A 23139-nucleotide genomic window follows, 5' to 3' on the forward strand; every position below is an offset into this window, starting at 1 on the left:
TATATATTTAAATTATTTAAAAAAAAAATTCCCCCCATGTCCCATACATCTCGTGCACACGAGAAAGTTTCTCTTATAAAGTTATAAAAAAAAAAAATTTTTAATTTATAATTTCTCGTGCGCACGAGATAGTTTCTTGTGCGCACAAGATATATGTCTAAGAAAAAAAAAATATATATATATATATATATATATTTCAATTATTTAAAAAAAAAATTCCCCTCATGTCCCTTTAGGGGCTCCTTATGTTTCTCAGTTTACAAGTACAACTATTTTGCGACGTTGTTTCAAAGTCAGTTTTAACCTCTTAAGGCCCAAGCTGTTTGTTTACATGTTTTTTTTTTTTTTTCTCTTTGCTATTTGGGCTTATTGGACCCTAATTAGAATAAAAACTAAAAATCATATTTTAATATGATGTACTTTAGTCCATAAGTGCACAAACGTGTACTTCATGCAAATTTGTATTTTTACGCTTTTTTTTTTTTCCAAATTCCATTGTATGTTATACTCTTCTGACACCACCAGATGACAGTATAAGTGTCCACATAAGTGGCCATAAGACCCCAATTCAGTAGTGTCTACAATTTTGGAAATGAGAGCTAAAAAGGTGCTGTCCACGCATGTGGCCACTAAGGCCTTTAGAGGTTAAAGGACATGTACGTATAATCCACGTCGTATCAATGTCTTGTGCCTGCCCGAGTTGGGTGATGACAAAAATACAACACACAAAAAAAGTGCTCCACTACGGAGCCCCTAAAGGGACATGGGGGAAATTTATTTTTTTATAATGTATTTTTTTATTTTTTTAGACATATATCTCGTGCACACGAGAAAGTTTCTCTTATAAAGTTATAAGAAAAAAATTAAAAAATGTATAATTTCTTGTGCGCACGAAATACATGTCTAAAAAAAAATTATAAAATAAAAAAAAATTTTTTTTATAACTTTATAAAAACTTTCTCGTGCACACGAGATACATGTCTAAAAAAGTAAATAAAAATATTTAAATTATTTAAAAAAATTTTCCCCCCATGTCCCTTTAGGAGCTCCTTTTGTTTCTCAGTTTACAAGTACAACTATTTTGCGACGTTGTTTCAAAGTCAGTTTTAACCTCTTAAGGCCCAAGCTGTTTGTTTACACGTTTTGTTTTGTTTTGTTTTTCTCTTTGCTATTTGGGCTTATTGGACCCTAATTAGAATAAAAATCATCTTTTAATATGATGTACTTAGTCCATAAGTACACAAGCGTGTACTTCATATGTAGTGACATGCAAATTTGTATTTTTACACTTTTTTTTCCCAAATTCCATTGTATGTTATACTCATCTGACACCACCAGATGGCAGTATAAGTGTCCACATAAGTGGCCGTAAGACCCCAATTCAGTAGTGTACACAATTTTGGAAATGAGAGCTAAAAAGGTGCTGTCCACGCATGTGGCCACTAAGGCCTTTAGAGGTTAAAGGACATGTACGTATAATCAACGTCGTATCAATGTCTTGTGTTGGGGGATGACAAAAATACAACACACAAAAAAAGTGCTCCACTACGGAGCCCCTAAAGGGACATGGGGGAAATTTATTTTTTTTAGACGTTTTAGACGTTTAAGACGTTATAAGAAATTTTTTTAAAAATGTATAATTTCTTGTGCGCACGAGATACATGTCTAAAAAAAAAAAATTTCTAACTTTATAAAAACTTTCTCGTGCGCACGAGATACATGTCTAAAAAAGTAAATAAAAATATTTAAATTTAAAAAAAAATTCCCCCCATGTCCCTTTAGGGGCTCTGTATGTTTCTCAGTTTACAAGTACAACTATTTTGCGACTTTGTTTCAAAGTCAGTTTTAACCTCTTAAGGCCCAAGCTGTTTGTTTACATGTTTTGTTTTGTTTTGTTTTTCTCTTTGCTATTTGGGCTTATTGGACCCTAATTAGAAAAAAAAATCATCTTTTAATATGATGTACTTAGTCCATAAGTACACAAGCGTGTACTTCATGTGTAGTGACATGCAAATTTGTATTTTTACACTTTCTTTTTCCAAATTCCATTGTATGTTATACTCTTCTGACACCACCAGATGGCAGTATAAGTGTCCACATAAGCGGCCATAAGACCCCAATTCAGTAGTGTACACAATTTTGGAAATGAGAGCTAAAAGGTGCTGTCCACGTATGTGGCCACTAAGGCCTTTAGAGGTTAAAGGACATGTACGTATAATCAACGTCGTATCAATGTCTTGTGTTGGGGGATGACAAAAATACAACACACAAAAAAAGTGCTCCACTACGGAGCCCCTAAAGGGACATGGGGGGAATTTATTTTTTTAGACGTTTTAGACGTTTAAGACGTTATAAGAATTTTTTTTAAAAATGTATAATTTTTTTGTGCGTACGAGATACATGTCTAAAAAAGTAAATAAAAATATTTAAATTTAAAAAAAAATGTCCCCCCATGTCCCTTTAGGGGCTCTGTATGTTTCTCAGTTTACAAGTACAACTATTTTGCGACGTTGTTTCAAAGTGAGTTTTAACCTCTTAAGGCCCAAGCTGTTTGTTTACATGTTTTGTTTTTTAATTTCTCTTTGCTATTTGGGCTTATTGGACCCTAATTAGAATAAAAACTAAAAATCATCTTTTAATATGATGTACTTAGTCCATAAGTACACAAGCGTGTACTTCATGTGTAGTGACATGCAAATTTGTATTTTTACACTTTTTTTTTCCAAATTCCATTGTATGTTATACTCTTCTGACACCACCAGATGGCAGTATACGTGTCCATATAAGGGCCATAAGCTAAAATGGTGCTGTCCACGCATGTGGCCACTAAGGCCTTTAGAGGTTAAAGGACATGTACGTGTAATCAACGCTGTATCAATGTCTTGTGCCTGCCCGGGTTGGGTGATGACAAATATACAACACACACAAAAAGTGCTCCACTACACTAAACGGACATGGGGGAAATTATTTTTTTTATAATGTTTTTTTTGTTTTTTAGACATGTATCTCGCACAAGAAACTTTTTATAAAGTTATAAAAAAAAATTAAAACATTTTTATAAAGTTATAAATTTAAAAAAAGTTATATATATATATATTTTTTTAGACATTTTTTTTTTTTTTTTTTAGACATGTTTCTCATGCGCACAAGAAACTTTCTCATGCGCATGAGAAACATGTCTAAAAAAATTTAAAAAAAAATGTCCAAAAAATATATATATATTTAACTTTTTTTTATTTTTTTTTATTACTGTATAAAAAGTTTCTCGTGCGCACGAGATACATGTGTTAAAAAAAAATATATATATATAAAAAAAAAAAATTCCCCCATGTCCCTTTAGGGGCTCTGTACTCCACTAAGACTGTGGTGTAAAAAAATAGTAGGAACGTCCACTCACCGGCCACAACATTAGGCACACGTGCGCCGTCTTAACCGTGGCTGCTGGTGGACGCGTCCAGCGAGTCGTCCGACAGCATCTCGATGCCGGTGTCCACCACGGAATCCCGAGTCTGGACGTCGGCGGGGGAGAGCTCCCTCAGCTTCCTGCGACGGATGCCGACCGTCGAACGCGGCCCGTGCTGGTGGGTGGGCCATTTCTCGCCGTAGCCGTGAAAACGTGCCAGGGCGCCGATCTGGTTGTACTCGGCGGGTACCTTGGCGCCTCCGTGCAGCTCGGGCGACGAAAACGAGGAGGAGGGGCTCTGTTGTCGCTCGGGGTGTGTCTTTGCTTCTTTGGACTCGGCGTGCGTGCGGGCGGGGTCGTCGGGGTCGGCGGGACGGGCGTCCTGCTGCGACTCTTTCAGCTGCTTCCTCAGCTTGCGGCTGCAGTGCTTGTAGAAGAAGAGTTCTTTCTCCAGGTTCTGGAGACGGTCTTGGATTACCTGATGGGTTTCTCCCGGGATGCTCTCTGCAAGTGGTCAAACTCACACATTTATAAAGGATCGATAAAGGACCATGCAGCACGGCATATACCGGGGGTCAGCAACCCGCGGCTCTTTAGCGCCGTTCTTGTGGCTCCCTGGAGCATCTTTTAAAAAGGATTGAAAATGTAAAAAGATGGGGAGGAAAATATTTTTTTTGTTTTCGTATGTTTTTTGTTGGAGGACAAACATGAGACATCCATCCATCTGTTTTCTACCCCTTGTCCCGAGACAAACCTTCGTAATTGCTAGAAAGCCCACTGTTTAATATGTTTGTGTGCATGCTTCACTGATGAGAGCATTTTTGTCCTACTAATTTCGACGGTTCTTGAACTCACCATAGTGTGGACTGTGACGCAACAGTTTAATTACATGTAAAATCTTCCACTCCTTGTTTGTCTCACTTTGTCCACCAAATGTTTTATACTGTGCGCGGGTGCACTTTGTTGATTTTATTGACTTGTTGGAGTGCTGATCAGGCATATTTGGTCAGTGCATGACTGCAACCAATGCTAACATGCTATTTAGGCTAGCTGTATGTACATATTGCATCATTATGCCTCATTTGTACACACTTAGAAATAAGGGTTCTAAAAGGGTTCTTCTACAAGGGCTGAGGTTCTAACTGGAACCATTTGCTTCTGAAAAACCCTTTCCCGAAGAAAGGGTTTTTCAAGGGTTCTTGGTAACGCTAATGGTTCCAGTAAGAACCATTTTGATCCAGAGAACCCTTTAAAACCCCTTTTCTGAATAATTGGTTTTAAAAGGGTTCTCACTAACACTAAGGGTTCCAGTAAGAACTATTTTGATCCAGAGAACCGTTTTTGGAAGAAAGAGTTCTTCAGGGATTGTTGAAAGCATGGGTAAGATCCTGTGTCACCAGGGACATACTTCCTGATAACATTTGCCAATAATGGTGCCTATCTTTAAATAAATGTTTTTCTCATTAAAATGTTTTGAATGTTTGTTCAATGTCAACATGATAAATGACCACAATATAATATGAACTAAACTGATCTGTAGAATACAATATGGTTCTTTATAGAACCCTCAGAAGACAAGACGGTTATCGGTAAAAACCTTTGAAAAGGGATGTTTTTAGAACCCCCTGTGTCAGATCTAGATGAAACCCTTGAAACATGAAAGAGTTCTTTGTGGAACTCCCTGTGTGAGTTCTAGATGAAACCCTTGAAACATGAAAGGGTTCTTAGTGGAACTCCCTGCATAGGTTCTAGATGAAACCCTTGACAAACGAAAGGGTTCTTAGTGGAACTCCCTGTGTGGGTTCTAGATGAAACCCTTGAAATACGAAAGGGTTCTTAGTGGAACTCCCTGCGTGGGTTCTAGATGAAAGTCTTGAAATACAAAAGGGTTCTTAGTGGAACTCCCTGTGTGGGTTCTAGTTGAAACCCTTGAAATACGAAAGGGTTCTTAGTGGAACTCCCTGCGTGGGTTCTAGAAGAAAGTCTTGAAATACAAAAGGGTTCTTAGTGGAACTCCCTGTGTGGGTTCTAGATGAAACCCTTGAAATACGAAAGGGTTCTTAGTGGAACTCCCTGCGTGGGTTCTTTGTAGAATCTCTAATGGGGGTTCTGGGTGGAACCTTACACACACAGTTCTAGGTAGAACCCTCCAAAAGGGTTCCAGGTGGAACCTTTATAAAAAGGTTCTACCTGGAGCCAAAAAGGGTTCTCCTATGAGGACGAGCCGAAGAACCATATATGGTTCTACTTAGCACTTTTATTTCTAAGAGTGTAGGTATATTTGAGATCATTCAATATCCTTTACTTTCATCCTCTTTGTATATAATTTAGTTGTGCATGTCTCATGTCTCTGTATGTAATATTGGCTCCATTTCAGTTAGTTGTTTGTGTGTATTGTTGTTCCAGACCACAGCAAACGTTACCTAGCTTGCCAAAGATTGTAATAAATCTACTAAAAGAAGACGGCCTGCCGTTTCCTTTAACTTGGACACACACATCTTTACCTTTGGCCATTAAATGCCAGTCATTTCCAGGAGTTATCTCACCCTCTGAGTAGCCTCTGATTTACTAATGGTTCCTAAAGTTGTAAAAATGTGTAGAATAAATATTACATTTCAACATTTCGGTCAACGAAGATTTGTTTAAGCCTGCAACACATTGTCATTTTGATATCAATCAAAGTTTACTTATTTAGCCCTAAATCATGAGTGTCTCAAAGGGCTGCTGATAGTAGGCTATTATAGCAAATATAGACACTTACATCACGTCATTGCCTTCATTATAAGACTTATATACGGCTTTTCATTTTTTGGCGGCTCCAGACAGATATGTTTTTTGTATTTTTGGTCCAATATGGCTCTTTCAACATTTTGGGTTGCCGACCCCTGGTATATAACAATCCCTAATAGTGGAAAACTGTGCCCTCTGGTGGCTATAAACTGTATAGCAGCCTTTTCTTCCCAAATAAGTCTAGTATTTTCAAATAAATGGTTCCTCGTGCATCAAAGAAAAGCCCACATGAGCAAGGAAAAGGGAAATAGTGTTGCATTACTACATAGATTGCGTATCTTCACCTTTGCGTTTGTGCAGCAAGAACTGGATGTTCCTCTGATGCTCTTGTTGCTGCAGGGTGAGTCTGCAGTCGGCATCCAAGGCCAAGTGTTGCATGAAGGCCTCCAGCTGCACGCGCGCCGCCTTCTGCTCGCTATAACAGATCTCCAGCTCCTCGCAGTACAATCGCAAGCTGCGTTCCGTCTGGCGGAGGCCGATCACCTGGTAACAAAAATAACTTTAAGAACTAATTGCTGTATCAAACGTGTAACAGTAAAAGCTCCATTTTGAAAAGGGTATGAGGTTGTCATGTAACTTATGTAAATACATAATACTGCATCATACTGAGATAATTGTATTCATACTAGCTTACATTAGACACAATTTATTTTTTATTTTTTATTAATTACCTGTAGTTTATTTTTTTCAATTTTTTTTTTTTTTTTACCAATAACTTAACTACAATATATATTTTCTATTCCTGTTAAATGCCTTTTTTTTAAATGATGTTTACTCGACAGATGATTTGAATATTTTTTTACTGTATATTACTCTCCATTTATAGTAATTGATATTAAACCATATAATAAAGAAAAATAAATATCCATCCATCCATTTTCTACCGCTTGTCCCTTTTTGGGGTCGCGGGGGGTGCCGGAGCCTATCTCAAATATGATACAGAAAATCATCCATAATTTTTTTATTTATATTTTTATTAGAGATGCCCCATAATATGGGACTGCCGATATTATCGGCCATTAAATGCTTTAAAATGTAATATCGGAAATTATCGGTATCGGTTTCATAAAGTAAAATCAATCAATCAATCAATCAATGTTTATTTATATAGCCCTAAATCACAAGTGTCTCAAAGGGCTGCACAAGCCACAACGACATCCTCGGTACAGAGCCCACATAAGGGCAAGGAAAAACTCACCCCAGTGGGACGTCGATGTGAATGACTATGAAAAACTTTGGAGAGGACCGCATATGTGGGTAAAAATATATTTAGTTTGTTTTGTATTGAAATTGTTGATTAAAATGTCTGACTTTTTAAAACGCCGCTGTGTACACAGACGTAGAGAGAAGTACAGAGCGCCAATAAACCTTAAAGGCACTGCCTTTGCGTGCTGGCCCATTCGCATAATATCTACGGCTTTTCACACACACAAGTGAATGCCCCATACTTGGTCAACGGCCATACAGGTCACACTAAGGGTGGCCGTATAAACAACTTTAACACTGTTACAAATATGCGCCTACACCAAACAAGAATGACAAACACATTTCGGGAGAACAGCCGCACCGTAACACAACATAAACACAACAGAACAAATACCCAGAACCCCTTGCAGCACTAACTCTTCCGGGACGCTACAATATACACCCCCCCGCTACCCCCTACCTCCCGCCCCCCAACCCCGCCCACCTCAACCCTGCCTACCTCAATCTCCTCATGCTCTCTGAGGGAGAGCATGTCCCAAATTCCAAGCTGTTGTTTTGAGGCATGTTAAAAAAAATAATGCACTTTGTGACTTCAATAATAAATATGGCAGTGCCATGTTGGCTTTTTTTCCATAACTTGAGTTGATTTATTTTGGAAAACCTTGTTACATTGTTTAATGCATCCAGCGGGGCATCACAACAAAATTAGGCATAATAATGTGTTAATTCCACGACTGTACATATCTGTATCGGTTGATATCGGAATCGGTAATTAGGAGTTGGACAATATCGGAATATGGGATATCGGCAAAAAAGCCATTATCGGACACCTCTAATTTTTATGTAATATTTGTATATGATCATTTATGTTTTCTTTAATTGTTATTTATTTTGCCATTAGCTGAAAACAATGTAATTAAAATAATTGGAAGTAATTCCCAAGTGGATAAACATTTTGATGTTAAAAATGTATTAGAGTATATATATATATATATATATATATATATATATATATATATATATATATATATATATATATATATATATATATATATATATATATATATATATATATATATATATATATATATACGACCCCGAAGGGAATAAGCGGTAGAAAATGGATGGATGGATGGATGGATGTTCACACACGAGGGCCAATTTAGTGTTGTCTTTGGGCGTGGGAGATGGGAGTGCCTGGGGGGACCCACACAGTCACAGAGAGAAACCCCACACAGAAAAGACCCCAGGCCCGGGGATCGAACCCCTCATAGTCATTCACATCGACATCCCTTATGTGAGACTTTTGTGATTTAGGGCTATATAAATAAACATTGATTGATTGATTGATTGATATGTGATACAATAATTTATAACAAATACTGCAACACAAACCAACATAGTTTGCATTTTTTTCTTTGATTTAAAAATGAATATTTTAATAATATATTTGTTTATCATCAGTTATCAGATTTCATCAAATTAAATGAGGGGGTGGACTTAGCAGGCACAGGTACTTTTATTTTAATTTAATTATTTATTTCATTCACTTAAAAACAAATGCAATAACAGCATTTTGCATGAACAAAAAGCAGCAGAAAGAAAGTACATTTTATATCTGCCCCTTACAAGCGGTAGAAAATGGATGGATGGATGCCCCTTTTCAACACAAAATCACTTACATCCATCCATTTTCTACCGCTTGTCCCTTTTTGGGGTCGCTGGAGCCTATCTCAGCTGCATTCGGGCGGTAGGCGGGGTACACCCTGGACTAGTCGCTTACAGTTCCAGTTAATTTGCTGTACATTAATAAAGATGATCTACAACTGCAGTGTCATATTTTTGTAACATTGATAATTTAACCTTTTTTTTTTTTTTTAAATGTGGACTTAGAAGTTTTGATTTTACAATCAAGACTTTTCCTCAGACTGACTTTGTTTGATTGAGATACATCTTTCTTTTACAGCTGATTGAAACTTGGGTTTTGTAAAAAAAACCTCAGTACCTTTTTAGCTCATATTGGTTGGATCTTGGTACTTGATACAACATAGATATTAGGTTTATAATCATTTATTCATATTGGCATCACAGAAAAACGTTTAAAATCATTGCATTAATTCCATTTTTTTGTATTTATTTATTTATTGTAATAATTGCAGACACCTAATGTTGGCAGCTCTGGTAATGTGAAAATGAAGGCCCTAAAACAAAGTGACTTACTTTGTTGAAGTATTTGACAAGCAGTTCGGATGCTTCAGTTTGCGAGAGTATCCTCAGTTTCCTAGTGACGTCAAAGAGAAAGGTGCCCTCACTCGATGACGGCATCCTCTCCTGTTGATCCTTAATGGATTGCTCCTTGAAGTCTAGAGCGGCATCCAGAACTTGTAATGTTTCCTCCAACTGCTCTTCCTTGATATCACATCAAATACAATATACTATATTATTTCTTAGAATACACTGAGGAAAAAAGTCATAATAAAGAAGCAGCTGTGAGACTGCGTTTAAAGATGTCAACCAATTAGCAAAGAGAATCAATAAGTGCTGGCAAGTGATTAAGTATTCATTGATCATCCAATCCAATGATAGTTGTATGCACATTTTGTTTTTTTTTATATTAATTACCTGTAGTTTTTTTTTTTCTTTCTTTTTTTTTTTTTTACCAATAACTTAACTACAATATATATTTTGTATTCCTGTTAACTGGCTTTTTTAAATTGATGTTTACTTGACAGATGATTTGAATAATTTTTATATTACATTCCGTTTATAGTAATTGATAATCCAGCACCCTCCGCGACTCCAAAAGGGACAAGCGGTAGAAAATGGATGGATATTAAACCATATAAAGAAAAATAAATATGATACAGAAAATCATGCATCATTTTTTTTTAATGTTTTTATGTAATACTTTTATATGATCATTTATGTTTTCTTTAATTGTTATTTATTTTGCCATTAGCTGAAAACAATTTAATTTAAATAATTGGAAGTAATTCCCAAGTGGGTAAACATTTTGATGTTAAAAATTAAGAGTAATTTATATGAAAAAATTATAAATATATGTATACACGTATATATATATATATATATATATATATATATATATATATATATATATATATATATATATATATATATATATTAAAAAATATATATATATATATATATATATATATATACATATGTGTGTGTGTTCACACACGAACCTCTTTAATGGGTGAGTTCTAATTCGAACTGTTTTTAGCTTTTAACTTTTTGAACTGTTTTTAACTTTTAAACTGTTTTTATCTAACAAACTGTTCTTAGGGTAATTTATATTTGCTTTTTAAATGTGTATTTTTATTTCTGTTTTAAATGTTTTTTTTTAGTCTGTCCTTTGCCTCCATTTTTTTGTGGTGTACAGCCCTTTGTTTTTCAACTGTGCTTGTCTTTAAAGGGCTTTATAAATAAAGTTGGTATGGTATGGTATGGTAATAATGCATGTTTTAAAAATGCAATAAAATGTTTTTAAATATAATTGAATAAATAAAAACAAACAACATTTATAAATAAATAAAAATGACATGAAATGCAAAAGTCAATGAAGTGAGTAATATTTTATTTGGTAATATTTAATAATAATCTATATTTTGGATTATATTTCTTTTTTTCTTCTCTGTTTAAATGAATTCAATCTTCTTCTTTTTTTTTTTTTTTTTTAAATCGGCTTTACATTAACCTAATTTTGCCCCAAAAATATAAAAACAATGAATGGACAATATGAAAAATTTAACTTTATTAGTCAACACTTTTGTCATCTATTGAACTAGTTTTATATGTATATATTTTTTACTTTACTCTACATTTGATGTAATTATACAATGACAATCTAATTGGCTTTATATGTACATTACTTTTCATTTAAAAAAACTATTCAATTAACGAATTAACACTTTGTTAAATCACTCTGCAGTTGATTTAATTTTTTAATACTTTAATTACATAAAAAACTGAAATCTAAGTAAGATTAAAAATCTCAAATAAGGGTGATATTTGCTTATTTTCTGTCTGATAAGATAATTCTTCTCACTAAGCAGATTTTATGTTAGAGTGTTTTGCTTGTTTTAAGGGTTTTGGTCCTAAATTATCTCAGTAAGATATTACAGCTTATTGCTGAGATTTTATGACCTATGTTGAGTAAAACATGCTTGAAACTAGAATATCAACTGTTGCAAAGCTGTGTCGTCAACACTCACAAGTATAAAACTACTTTTTTAAAGTAATAATTTCTTACTTCAAGCATGAAAAAAAAAATCATGATGCCGAGCGCATATCATTATGTCACGATAATGGCACTACCATTTACTTAATTTTAAAAATATTTTTCAACATATTGAGCGAAAAGGTCTAATTTTTTTTTCTACCAAGAAAGGTGCACTTGTTATTAGTGAGAATATACTTATTTTAAGGTATTTTTGGGTTCATTGAGGTTAGCTAATTTTACTTGTTTTGGAAAGTCTTGACAAGCCAAATTTTCTTGTTCTATTAGCAGATAATTTTGCTTAGTTCAAATAAAATACCCCTCATTTTTGTATTTTTTTTTCTTGTTTTTGAACACTGACTTTTTGCAGTGTTGTATGTGTATTTAATTGTTCCATGAAAACTATTACATTAATTTAAAAAATATTTTAATACATTAGTTAAAATTTTATCTAAGTATTTAATAATCTATTTATATGCATTTAATGTTGACAATAAAACTATAAATTATGTGATAAATTAATTTACATTTGAATTTACTATTTAATAATTGAATTATCTGTTTCTATAGCTTTTTATGCATTTAATTCTGGCCCACAAAATGTTTCTGAAAAGTTGTTTTTGTTTGTGACAAACTGTAGAAATCATAACAATGAGGTTGAGTACAACTTTTGTTACTGACCTCCACAGTGAGCACTGTGCTGGCCTTAAGTTGTGCATCCAGGCTGTCTCTCTGTTTTTTAAGCGTCTCTCGTTCGTTCTCCAGCTCCTCCGTTGACGTCTGTGTTGCGTGATTCGCGCCGCCATAGTTCGCCATCTTCTCCTCCAGTGTTTCCAATTGCACCGACACTCTGAGAAAGTCCTGACTCAAAGCCTGCAGGGTCACCAATGTCATGTTTGTATACAAGATACTGTATGATGATGTTAACTTAATGGTGTGGGACTGACCTGACTGGAGCGGAGCTTCTCCATCTCCAGTTTGTTCTTCTGCTGCAGGCAGGCGTCCCTGCGTTGAAGCACCTCCTGGTTCCTCATGAGCTCCTCCTCCAGCTCCTGCTGCTTGGCTCTCCTCTGCAGCTCAGACTCCTCGGCCTCCTCCAGCCAACAGCGCCCACGTGGCTCCTGTGACCCCGGCTGATGTTGCTTTCTGCACACGTTTAAATATGCAACACTGTCCACCTGAAGAGCATAAACATACTTCTTGTCAACTTGGATATCAGTGTCCCTTTTTGTAGGACCAGGACGATCCTCGCAAAATAGACTTTGAATCTCAATAGGTCTACTTCCTATTTAAATAAAGCTCACTAACTTGTGCTGCAGGCACCATCACATCAGTGTAATACTTTCAGATAAACTATAAAGTGCATATTATTAGGGATGTCCGATAATGGCTTTTTGCCGATATCCAGAGGTGGGTAGTAACGCGCTACATTTACTCTGTTACATCTACTTGAGTAACTTTTGGGATAAATTGTACTTCTAAGAGTAGTTTTAATGCAACATACTTTTACTTAAGTATATTTATAGAGAAGGAACGCTACTTTTACTCCGCTACTTTTATCTACATTCAGCTCGCTACTCGCTACTAATTTTTATCGATCTGTTAATGCACGCTTTGTTTGTTTTGGTCTGTCAGACAGACCGTCAAAGTGCCTGCCTTACTGGTGACGTTTCACTCCGTTCCACCAATCAGATGCAGTCACTGGTGACGTTGGACCAATCAAACAGAGCCAGGTGGTCACATGACCTGACTTAAACAAGTTGAAAAACTTATTCGGGTGTTACCATTTAGTGGTCAATTGTACGGAATGTGTACTGTACTGTGCAATCTAATAATAAAAGTTCCAATCAATCAATCAAAAGTGTGAAGGAAAAAAGATACTTTTTTATTTCAACCGCACGAGGACGTTCCTGTCTTCACAATAAAAGTGCCGCTCCATCGCGCCTGCGCTTTCAAAACAAGAGTCTCCGAAAGCCAGCGCAAACAAGCTAGCAAGCTACGGAGTTTGACGACAATATATTTCTTGTAAAGTGTATAAAAACGAATATGGAAGCTGGACAAATAAGATGCCAAAAACCCACCACTTTCATGTGGTATTAGACAGAAAGGAGGAACTTTTCTTCTCCTCCATTTGAAAACGTGGACGTTATCATCACTACTGTCTGATTACAATCAATGCAAGTCATCAGAATCAGGTAATACACCAACTTATATTGTTGTCTTCATGAAAGAAAGGAATCTATATGTTAAACATGCATGTATATTCATTAAAACACCTTTAACATGTAAACAAAAACAGCAAAATAAATACATATAAATTATATACTGTATATATCAATGTATATGTATGTATGTATGTATATATATATATATATATATATATATATATATATATATATATATATATATATATATATATATATATATATATATATATATATATATATATATATATATATGATATGAGTGTGTATGTTACTCATCAGTTACTCAGTACTTGAGTAGTTTTTTCACAACATACTTTTTACTTTTACTCAAGTAAATATTTGGGTGACTACTCCTTACTTTTACTTGAGTAATAAATCTCTAAAGTAACAGTACTCTTACTTGAGTACAATTTCTGGCTACTCTACCCACCTCTGCCGATATCCAATATTCCGATATTGTCCAACTCTTTAATTACCGATACCGATATCAACCGATAACGATATCAACCGATATATGCAGTCGTGGAATTAACACATTATTATGCCTAATTTGGACAACCAGGTATGGTATGATAAGGTACTTTTTTTTTTTAAATTAATAAAATAAGATAAATAAATTAAAAACATTTTCTTGAATAAAAAAGAAAGTAAAACAATATAAAAACAGTTACATAGAAACTAGTAATTAATGAAAATTTGTCAAATTAACGGTTAAAGGTTAGTACTACTAGTGGACCAGCAGCACGCACAATCATGTGTGCTTACGGACTGTATCCCTTGCAGACTGTATTGATATATATTGATATATAATGTAGGAACCAGAATATTAATAACAGAAAGAAACAACCCTTTTGTGTGAATGAGTGTAAATGGGGGAGGGAGGTTTTTTGGGTTGGTGCACTGATTGTAAATGTATCTTGTGTTTTTTATGTTGATTTAATAAAAATAAAAAAACGATACCGATAATAAAAAAAAACGATACCGATAATTTCCGATATTACATTTTAACGCATTTATCGGCCGATAATATCGGCAGGCCGATATTATCGGGCATCTCTACATATTATATTTGTCAGAAAAATTGTATGTACATTATCAAAAAACTTTCCGTTCTCTGAGTTCCCAGTGAACAGACGAGAGGCTGTCTTTGTTGCACCAAGCCAAAGGCTTGTAAAATTCCATTGTGTGCGATGGGAGGAGACGGGAGGGGTTATCTATTTGGATCCAAGACCTGCCCAAGCTCGATCCAGGACCAGTGTTGGACTAATTGTTTGTAAATGATCACAAAAACTTTGTGTTACATTGAGGGTCTGGTGAAAAGACAAAAACTGTATTTGAAACCTACTAAGAGTAAGGCTCGTAAGACTCCAGTGTAGGGGGGGAGAAGCAAGATGAAGGTGTTCCTGTGACCCGTCTCGCACTTTGGCCAGCCCTGTACTATACTATATAGAGCAGGGGTGTCAAACTGAGGGCCACATCGCAGTAATGGCTGCTTTCAGAGGGACGTTTTATTTTCAAATTAATTAACATTATGCATGCGGGTAATAACCTGTGATTAATCATGATTAATCGAAATGCATATGCATTTGATAGATTTTTTATGTATAACTTGCTTTAAAATCCGAAATAAAGGTTTTATTTTTATCTCACAAAAACAGTTCTGCAATACAGTATATAGTAGAGATGTCCAATAATGGCTTTTTTGCCGATATCCGATATTCCGATATTGTCCAACTCTTTATTACCGATTCCGATATCAACCGATACCGATATATACAGTCGTGGAATTAACACATTATTATGCAAAATTTTGTTGTGATGCCCCGCTGGATGCATTAAACAATGTAACAAGGATTTCCAAAATAAATCAACTCAAGTTATGGAAAAAAATGACAACATGGCACTGCCATATTTATTATTGAAGTCACAAAGTGCATTATTTTTTTTTAACATGCCTCAAAACAGCAGCTTGGAATTTGGGACATGCTCTCCCTGAGAGAGCATGAGGAGGTTGAGGTGGGGTGGGGGGGTAGGGGTTAGCGGGGGTGTATATTGTAGCGTCCCGGAAGAGTTAGTGCTGCAAGGGGTTCTGAGTATTTGTTCTGTTGTGTTTATGTTGTGTTACGGTGCGGATGTTCTCCCGAAATGTGTTTGTCATTCTTGTTTGGTGTGGGTACACAGTGTGGCGCATATTTGTAACAGTGTTAAAGTTGTTTGTACGGCAACCCTCAGTGTGACCTGTATGGCTGTTGACCAAGTATGATTGCATTCACTTGTGTGTATGATGAGCCGTAGGTCTTATGTGACTGGGCCGGCACGCAAAGGCAGTGCCTTTAAGGTTTATTGGCGCTCTGTACTTCTCCCTACGTCCGTGTACACAGCGGCGATTTAAAAAGTCATAACTTTTACTTTTTGAAACCGATACCGATAATTTCCGATATTACATTTTAAAGCATTTATCGGTCGATAATATCGGCAGTCCGGTGTTATCGGACATCCCTAGTATATAGTAATATAATTGGCATGATCAGATAATATTAAAGTTTAAAATATGCTATTTTTTTCTGTCAAAATGGAAAGAACGAATGCATTTAGTAAAAATAAATAAAAAGTATTTTATTGAAACCCATTTTTTCCAGGCTTTCACGGGCCACACAGAATGATGTGGCGGGCCAGAACTGGCACCCGGGCCTTGAGTTTGACACCTGTGATATAGAAGATATAATACTTTTCAAGCCTTAAAGTGTTCTATATTTTGCATGCAAAAAAAGTAGGTTTTTACTCAATATGACACTAATGTTCTTAAAATGATCTTTTGTAAGGTTTGCAAAGACACAAGTTAGTTGTTTTTTTTACTCAATATGACAGTATAACTGTCATACTAAATATGAATGTTATATAAACATAACTCCAAAACCAAACATGCAATCTGTCTAAAAATGCCTGTAATATTGAATCTATGTGAGTTTTACTAGAATCAGGTATTTTGGTAAGGTTTACAATTACAAAAAATAGGTTTTACTCATAATGACAGTACAACTGCCACACTCAATAACTCCTAAACCACACATGAAAAATGGTTAATAATGCCTGAAATAATGCATCCTTGTGAGTTTTACACGAAATACATTATTTTTTAAGGCTTGCAAACACAAAAAGTAGTTTTTAACTCAATATGACAGTAATGTTCTTGGAATCCTGAGATAATGCGAAAAAAGCAATAAAAATGTATTCAAACACAATTTCTAAACCAAACATGCAAAAAGTCTAAAAATGCCTGTAATATTGTATTTATGTGAGTTTTACTACTCAGTTGTTTTTGCAAGGTTTGCAAATACAAAAATTAGGTTTTACTCACTATGACAGTATACTGTCACACTCAATATTACAGTTATTTAAACATAACTCCTAAACTACATATGAAAAATGGCTAATAATGCCTGAATTAATGCATCCTTGTGAGTTTTACTTGAAACGTATGTTGTTTTAAGACTTGCATACACAAAAAGTAGTTTTTACTCAATATGACAGTAATATTCTTAAAATCCTGACTTAATGCGAAAAAAGCAATAAAAATGTATTCCAACATAACTCCCAAACCAAACATGCAAAATGTCTAAAAATGCCAATAATATTGAATTTATGTGAGTTGTACTAGAATCAGTTGTTTTTGTAAGGTTTGCAAATACAAAAATTAGGTTTTACTCACTATGACAGTATACTGTCACACTCAATATTACAGTTATTTAAACATAACTCCTAAACTACATATGAAAAATGGCTAATAATGCCTGAATTAATGCATCCTTGTGAGTTTTACTTGAAACATGTTTTTTTAAGACTTGCATATACAAAAAGTAGTTTTTACTCAATATGACAGTAATGTTCTTAAAATCCTGAGTTAATGCGAAAAAAGCAATAAAAATGTATTCCAACATAACTCCCAAACCAAACATGCAAAATGTCTAAAAATGCCAATAATATTGAATCCATGTGAGTTGTACTAGAATCAGTTGTTTTTTAAAGTTTGCAAATACAAAAAATAGATTTTACTCACTACGACAGTGTACTGTCACACTCAATATTACAGTTATTTAAACATAACTCCTAAACCACACATGAAAAATGGCTAATAATGCCTGAATTAATGCATCCTTGTGAGTTTTACTTGAAACGTATGTTGTTTTAAGACTTGCATACACAAAAAGTAGTTTTTACTCAATATGACAGTAATGTTCTTAAAATCCTGAGTTAATGCGAAAAAAGCAATAAAAATGTATTCCAACATAACTCCCAAACCAAACATGCAAAATGTCTAAAAATGCCAATAATATTGAATTTATGTGAGTTGTACTAGAATCAGTTGTTTTTGTAAGGTTTGCAAATACAAAAATTAGGTTTTACTCACTATGACAGTATACTGCCACACTCAATATGACAGATATTTAAACATAACTCCTAAACTACACATGAAAAATGGCTAATAATGCCTGAATTAATGCATCCTTGTGAGTTTTACTTGAAACATGTGTTTTTTAAGACTTGCAAACACAAAAGGTAGTTTTTACTCAATATGACAGTAATATACTTAAAATCCTGAGATAATGCAAAAAAAGCAATAAAAATGTATTCCAACATAACTCCCAAACCAAACATGCAAAATGTCTAAAAATGCCAATAATATTGAATTTATGTGAGTTGTACAAGAATCAGTTGTTTTTGTAAGGTTTGCAAATACAAAAATTAGGTTTTACTCACTATGACAGTATGCTGTCACACTCAATATTACAGTTATTTAAACATAACTCCTAAACCACACATGAAAAATGGTTAATAATGCCTGAAATAATGCATCCTTGTGAGTTTTACACGAAATATATGATTTTTTAAGGCTTGCAAACACAAAAAGTAGGTTTTAACTCAATATGACAGTAATGTTCTTGGAATCCTGAGATAATGCGAAGACAGCAATAAAAATGTATTCAAACACAATTTCTAAACCAAACATGCAAAATGTCTAAAAATGCCTGTAATATTGTATCTTTCTGAGTTTTACTAGTCTGTAATATTGTATTTATGTGAGTTTTACTAGACTCAGTTGTTTTTGCAAGGTTTGCAAATACAAAAATTTGGTTTTACTCACTATGACAGTATACTGCCACACTCAATATGACAGATATTTAAACATAACTCCTAAACTACATATGAAAAATGGCTAATAATGCCTGAATTAATGCATCCTTGTGAGTTTTACTTGAAACATATTTTTTTTTAAGACTTGCATACACAAAAAGTAGTTTTTACTCAATATGACAGTAATGTTCTTAAAATCTTGAGATAATGCGAAAAAAGCAATAAAAATGTATTCCAACATAACTCCCAAACCAAACATGCAAAATGTCTAAAAATGCCAATAATATTGAATTTATGTGAGTTGTACTAGAATCAGTTGTTTTTGTAAGGTGTGCAAATACAAAAATTAGGTTTTACTCACTATGACAGTATGCTGTCACACTCAATATTACAGTTATTTAAACATAACTCCTAAACCACACATGAAAAATGGCTAATAATGCCTGAAATAATGCATCCTTGTGAGTTTTACACGAAATATATGATTTTTTAAGGCTTGCAAACACAAAAAGTCGTTTTTAACTCAATATGACAGTAATGTTCTTGGAATCCTGAGATAATGCGAAAAAAGCAATAAAAATGTATTCAAACACAATTTCTAAACCAAACATGCAAAATGTCTAAAAATGCCTGTAATATTGTATCTTTGTGAGTTTTACTAGTCTGTAATATTGTATTTATGTGAGTTTTACTAGACTCAGTTGTTTTTGCAAGGTTTGCAAATACAAAAATTAGGTTTTACTCACTATGACAGTATACTGCCACACTCAATATGACAGATATTTAAACATAACTCCTAAAACACACATGAAAAATGGCTAATAATGCCTGAATTAATGCATCCTTGTGAGTTTTACTTGAAACATATGTTTTTTAAGGCTTGCAAACACAAAAAGCAGTTTTTACTCAATATGACAGTGATATTCTTAAAATCCTGAGATAATGCGAAAAAAGCAATAAAAATGTATTCCAACATAACTCCCAAACCAAACATGCAAAATGTCTAAAAATGCCAATAATATTGAATTTATGTGAGTTGTACTAGAATCAGTTGTTTTTGTAAGGTTTGCAAATACAAAAATTAGGTTTTACTCACTATGACAGTATACTGTCACACTCAATTTTACAGTTATTTAAACATAACTCCTAAACCACACATGAAAAATGGCTAATAATGCCTGAAATAATGCATCCTTGTGAGTTTTACACGAAATATATGCTTTTTTTAAGGCTTGCAAATGTTTCTTGTAGACCAACACTGACCCTGTCGGGGGTGCATTCTTCAGGGCTGTCGCTGCTCTCTGGGCTGGTAGTCCTCCTGAGGCTCCTCTGCAACTGAGTCCTCTGCAGGTCCATGTGCTGCAGGCTTTGACGCAGCACGGCTCGGCCCTGCCGGCTCTGCTCCGACAGCCACGTCAGCACGTCGTCCTCTCTGAGGTCGCCCGACTCGTGTCGCACCGCCGCGAGCGTGTCCCTCTCTGTAGGTCGTAGAGAAAAAGTGAACTGTAGCACCGCACGCTTGAAACACAGCACTGGTCACTACATTAGGCACACCGGTTTTTTCCATCTCTTTGACCAGCTCCTCTTTTAAGGATATGTTGGCTGACAGCAGCTGGATCCTCCTCTGGGTCAAGAAGGTCCGCTGCCTAGTACGATATTGCTCATAGGTGCTGGTGGCTCGTAGAGGACTTTTCTTGGACGTTTGCGCCTGTCCTAACGTCTTTTCTTTCAGGGCCGACTTCTTCTGTCTGCTGGTCCATCTGCAGCACCACCACATGAACTTAAGAAGCTTCTCTTTCACCTTTGACATTCTCCTATCAACGCATGAGTGTTTCTTACCCGAACCCACTCACAAAGTCCTTCCCGTCTCTCGCCAACTGGCCTCTGACCTCTGCCGTTTGCTTGAGAAGAGGACAGAAATCCTTCACTTCCTCCTCACTCTGCAGGCGATGGCTGCTCACTTTAAAAGTCGCCATCAGCCTCTGCAGCGACTCAGCCGGAAGACTGGCGTGCATCTGATAAACACACGCACACATTTTAAAGCGCTTGACTTCTTCAGTAAGAATATTTTCATAAATGAAAAGTCTAAGCAGGGGCTCATGGACAAGATTATATTTGTGGCTCCATTTTAGTATTTAATATTACTTTGTCATTATTAAGGCCTGAGCAGCATTTTTTAGGTATTTAACATGCAGGCAAATTATATTTTTTAGATTAATTTAGATTACATTTTTAGATTTTTGGGGTCCCGAACACAGAATTCCACAATTGACTCTGTAGGGCCCCTGTCAGAATAATTGTATCTAAGTAGGGATGTCCGATAATGGCTTTTTGCTGATATCTGATATTCCGATATTGTCCAACTCTTTAACTACCGATACCGATATCAACCGATATATGCATACGCATTTATCGGCATCTCTATAACTAAGTTATCACAAAAATTTGTGTTGCCATGAGTTCCCGGCGAGAGGACAAAAGCTGTCTTTGATCCTACCAAGCAGAAGGCTTGTAAAACTCCACTGTGTAGGATGGGAAGCGACATGAAGGTGTCGGTTTGTTTGATGTATTGTAATCCACAGGAAGAATTGGTCTTGACCCAAGATCTACAAAGCGGAGAGGAAGCAGGGCCTGACCCCCCTCCAGGCACCTTTTCTTTGAACTGTTTTGTGACCAAAAGGCAGCGGCTGTTTACGACCCCCTTCCTTTAGAAACAGCCGTTGCCATGTAATCAGGGAAAGTCTAAATAAAAGAGGAGGCGTGGTGGGACACTGTACAAGGGTACAGCCCAGACGTTTCTCCTCAATTGAGCTAAATTGTATTCTGTCTCTGTTTAATTCCTTGCTTCTTTGTCTGTTTAATAGATGTCATCAGTGTTTGAACCTGACAGCCCCCTTGAAAAATAGAAAAAAATTAGCCAGTGATTTGGATGGCAAGAGAGTTTCTGGCACGGCTGCTCTACCCACCACGCCATGCCGCCCCATTAATATTATTATTCGATTCTGAAGGGCCCACACCCAAACCCCAACCTAAACCTAACATAATTTCCCCACGTACACACACACACACTCAGTATGTTTACATGCACCAAAAAAGTAAATATTGACTTAAATTGGTTGAAACTGGCTTTTTAAAACATCATACAACCTGTCATTATTCACTTAAATATGATTCAATCTGCCAACTTTCCCTTTGATTCAGAATGTTAGGGGGATATTAGCTGATTCCTGTAGGTTTATCATTAGTGGGTAATATTATTATTATTACTAGTTAATTAAAACTGGTGTTTAAGCCTCCTGTCTTTAAAAACTAGTGACGCCTCTGTTTCAATTTTTAATCAAGGTTCCTTGAAAGCACCACAATAATGTGCTATGAGATGCAAAAAAGTCAAACTTAAACATGTTGCCACCAATAGATTTATTATATTTTCACCTTTTTTCTATCACCTCATTGTGGTTCCCAAATGTTGGCACTGTGTGTGAATGCTTAAATGTCTGTGTTGAATAAACAGGGAATTTTGACTTTTTGTTGTTTAACCTTTCCTAATTTGATTCAAACAACCTTAATATTGAACTTTGACAGCAAAATGTATTTTATCTGAACTTTTCTGATGCCATATTTAATAACTGATGGATTTAAATGAAATCAAATAATCTTCAAATATTTCTGAAGCCTATGCCATGATCATAGGGTTGTGACCCTAAACAACCGCAGAGTGTTTATGCAACGGACCGGCCATGTATGTGAGGTGGATCTGCAAGTACCGTATTTTTCGGAGTATAAGTTGTACCTGCCGAAAATGCATAATAAAGAAGGAAAAAAACATATAAATCGCACTGGAGCCCGGCCAAACTATGAAAAAAACTGCGACTTATAGTCAGAAAAATACGGTAATCATTTTAACCATTCATCATTGTGAACCAATGATATTTTATCGTATTTACGCCTTAATACTAAGACGCCCAACTTCTTCTTAATCTTGTGCAACAATTAAGAATGTTACCGCACCTTGCTGATCAGCATGTGTCCACAACTGGGTCGGATCAAGCTGGCGCTGTGAGGTCCGTGTTGACCCCTGCAGCATGTTTTACCCCTCAGCCTCATGAGGTCGCAGCGGAGACGGTCAATGAGGATCTGCTGGTCCACCAGGCGCTCCGTCT

General features: G+C 35.5%; 1 protein-coding gene across 1 annotated transcript in view; it reads right to left on the reverse strand.

Annotated features, from left to right (window-relative positions):
* Positions 1–3223: 3223 nt before the first annotated feature.
* LOC133575858 (kinesin-like protein KIF27) overlaps positions 3224–23139 on the reverse strand; it is a 29936-nt gene continuing 10020 nt past the window's right edge. Inside the window, exons 5-13 of the mRNA XM_061928737.1 lie at positions 22988–23137; positions 20819–20994; positions 20534–20739; positions 20243–20457; positions 12587–12817; positions 12321–12512; positions 9620–9808; positions 6478–6676; positions 3224–3907 (exon numbers count right to left, since the gene is read on the reverse strand). Of these exons, the coding sequence (XP_061784721.1) occupies positions 3429–3907; positions 6478–6676; positions 9620–9808; positions 12321–12512; positions 12587–12817; positions 20243–20457; positions 20534–20739; positions 20819–20994; positions 22988–23137 (2037 nt within the window). The 3' untranslated portion in view covers positions 3224–3428. The remainder of the gene's footprint in view (positions 3908–6477; positions 6677–9619; positions 9809–12320; positions 12513–12586; positions 12818–20242; positions 20458–20533; positions 20740–20818; positions 20995–22987; positions 23138–23139) is intronic.

The sequence above is a fragment of the Nerophis lumbriciformis genome, linkage group LG33, assembly GCF_033978685.3.
Source record: "Nerophis lumbriciformis linkage group LG33, RoL_Nlum_v2.1, whole genome shotgun sequence".
Lineage (NCBI taxonomy): Eukaryota > Metazoa > Chordata > Actinopteri > Syngnathiformes > Syngnathidae > Nerophis > Nerophis lumbriciformis.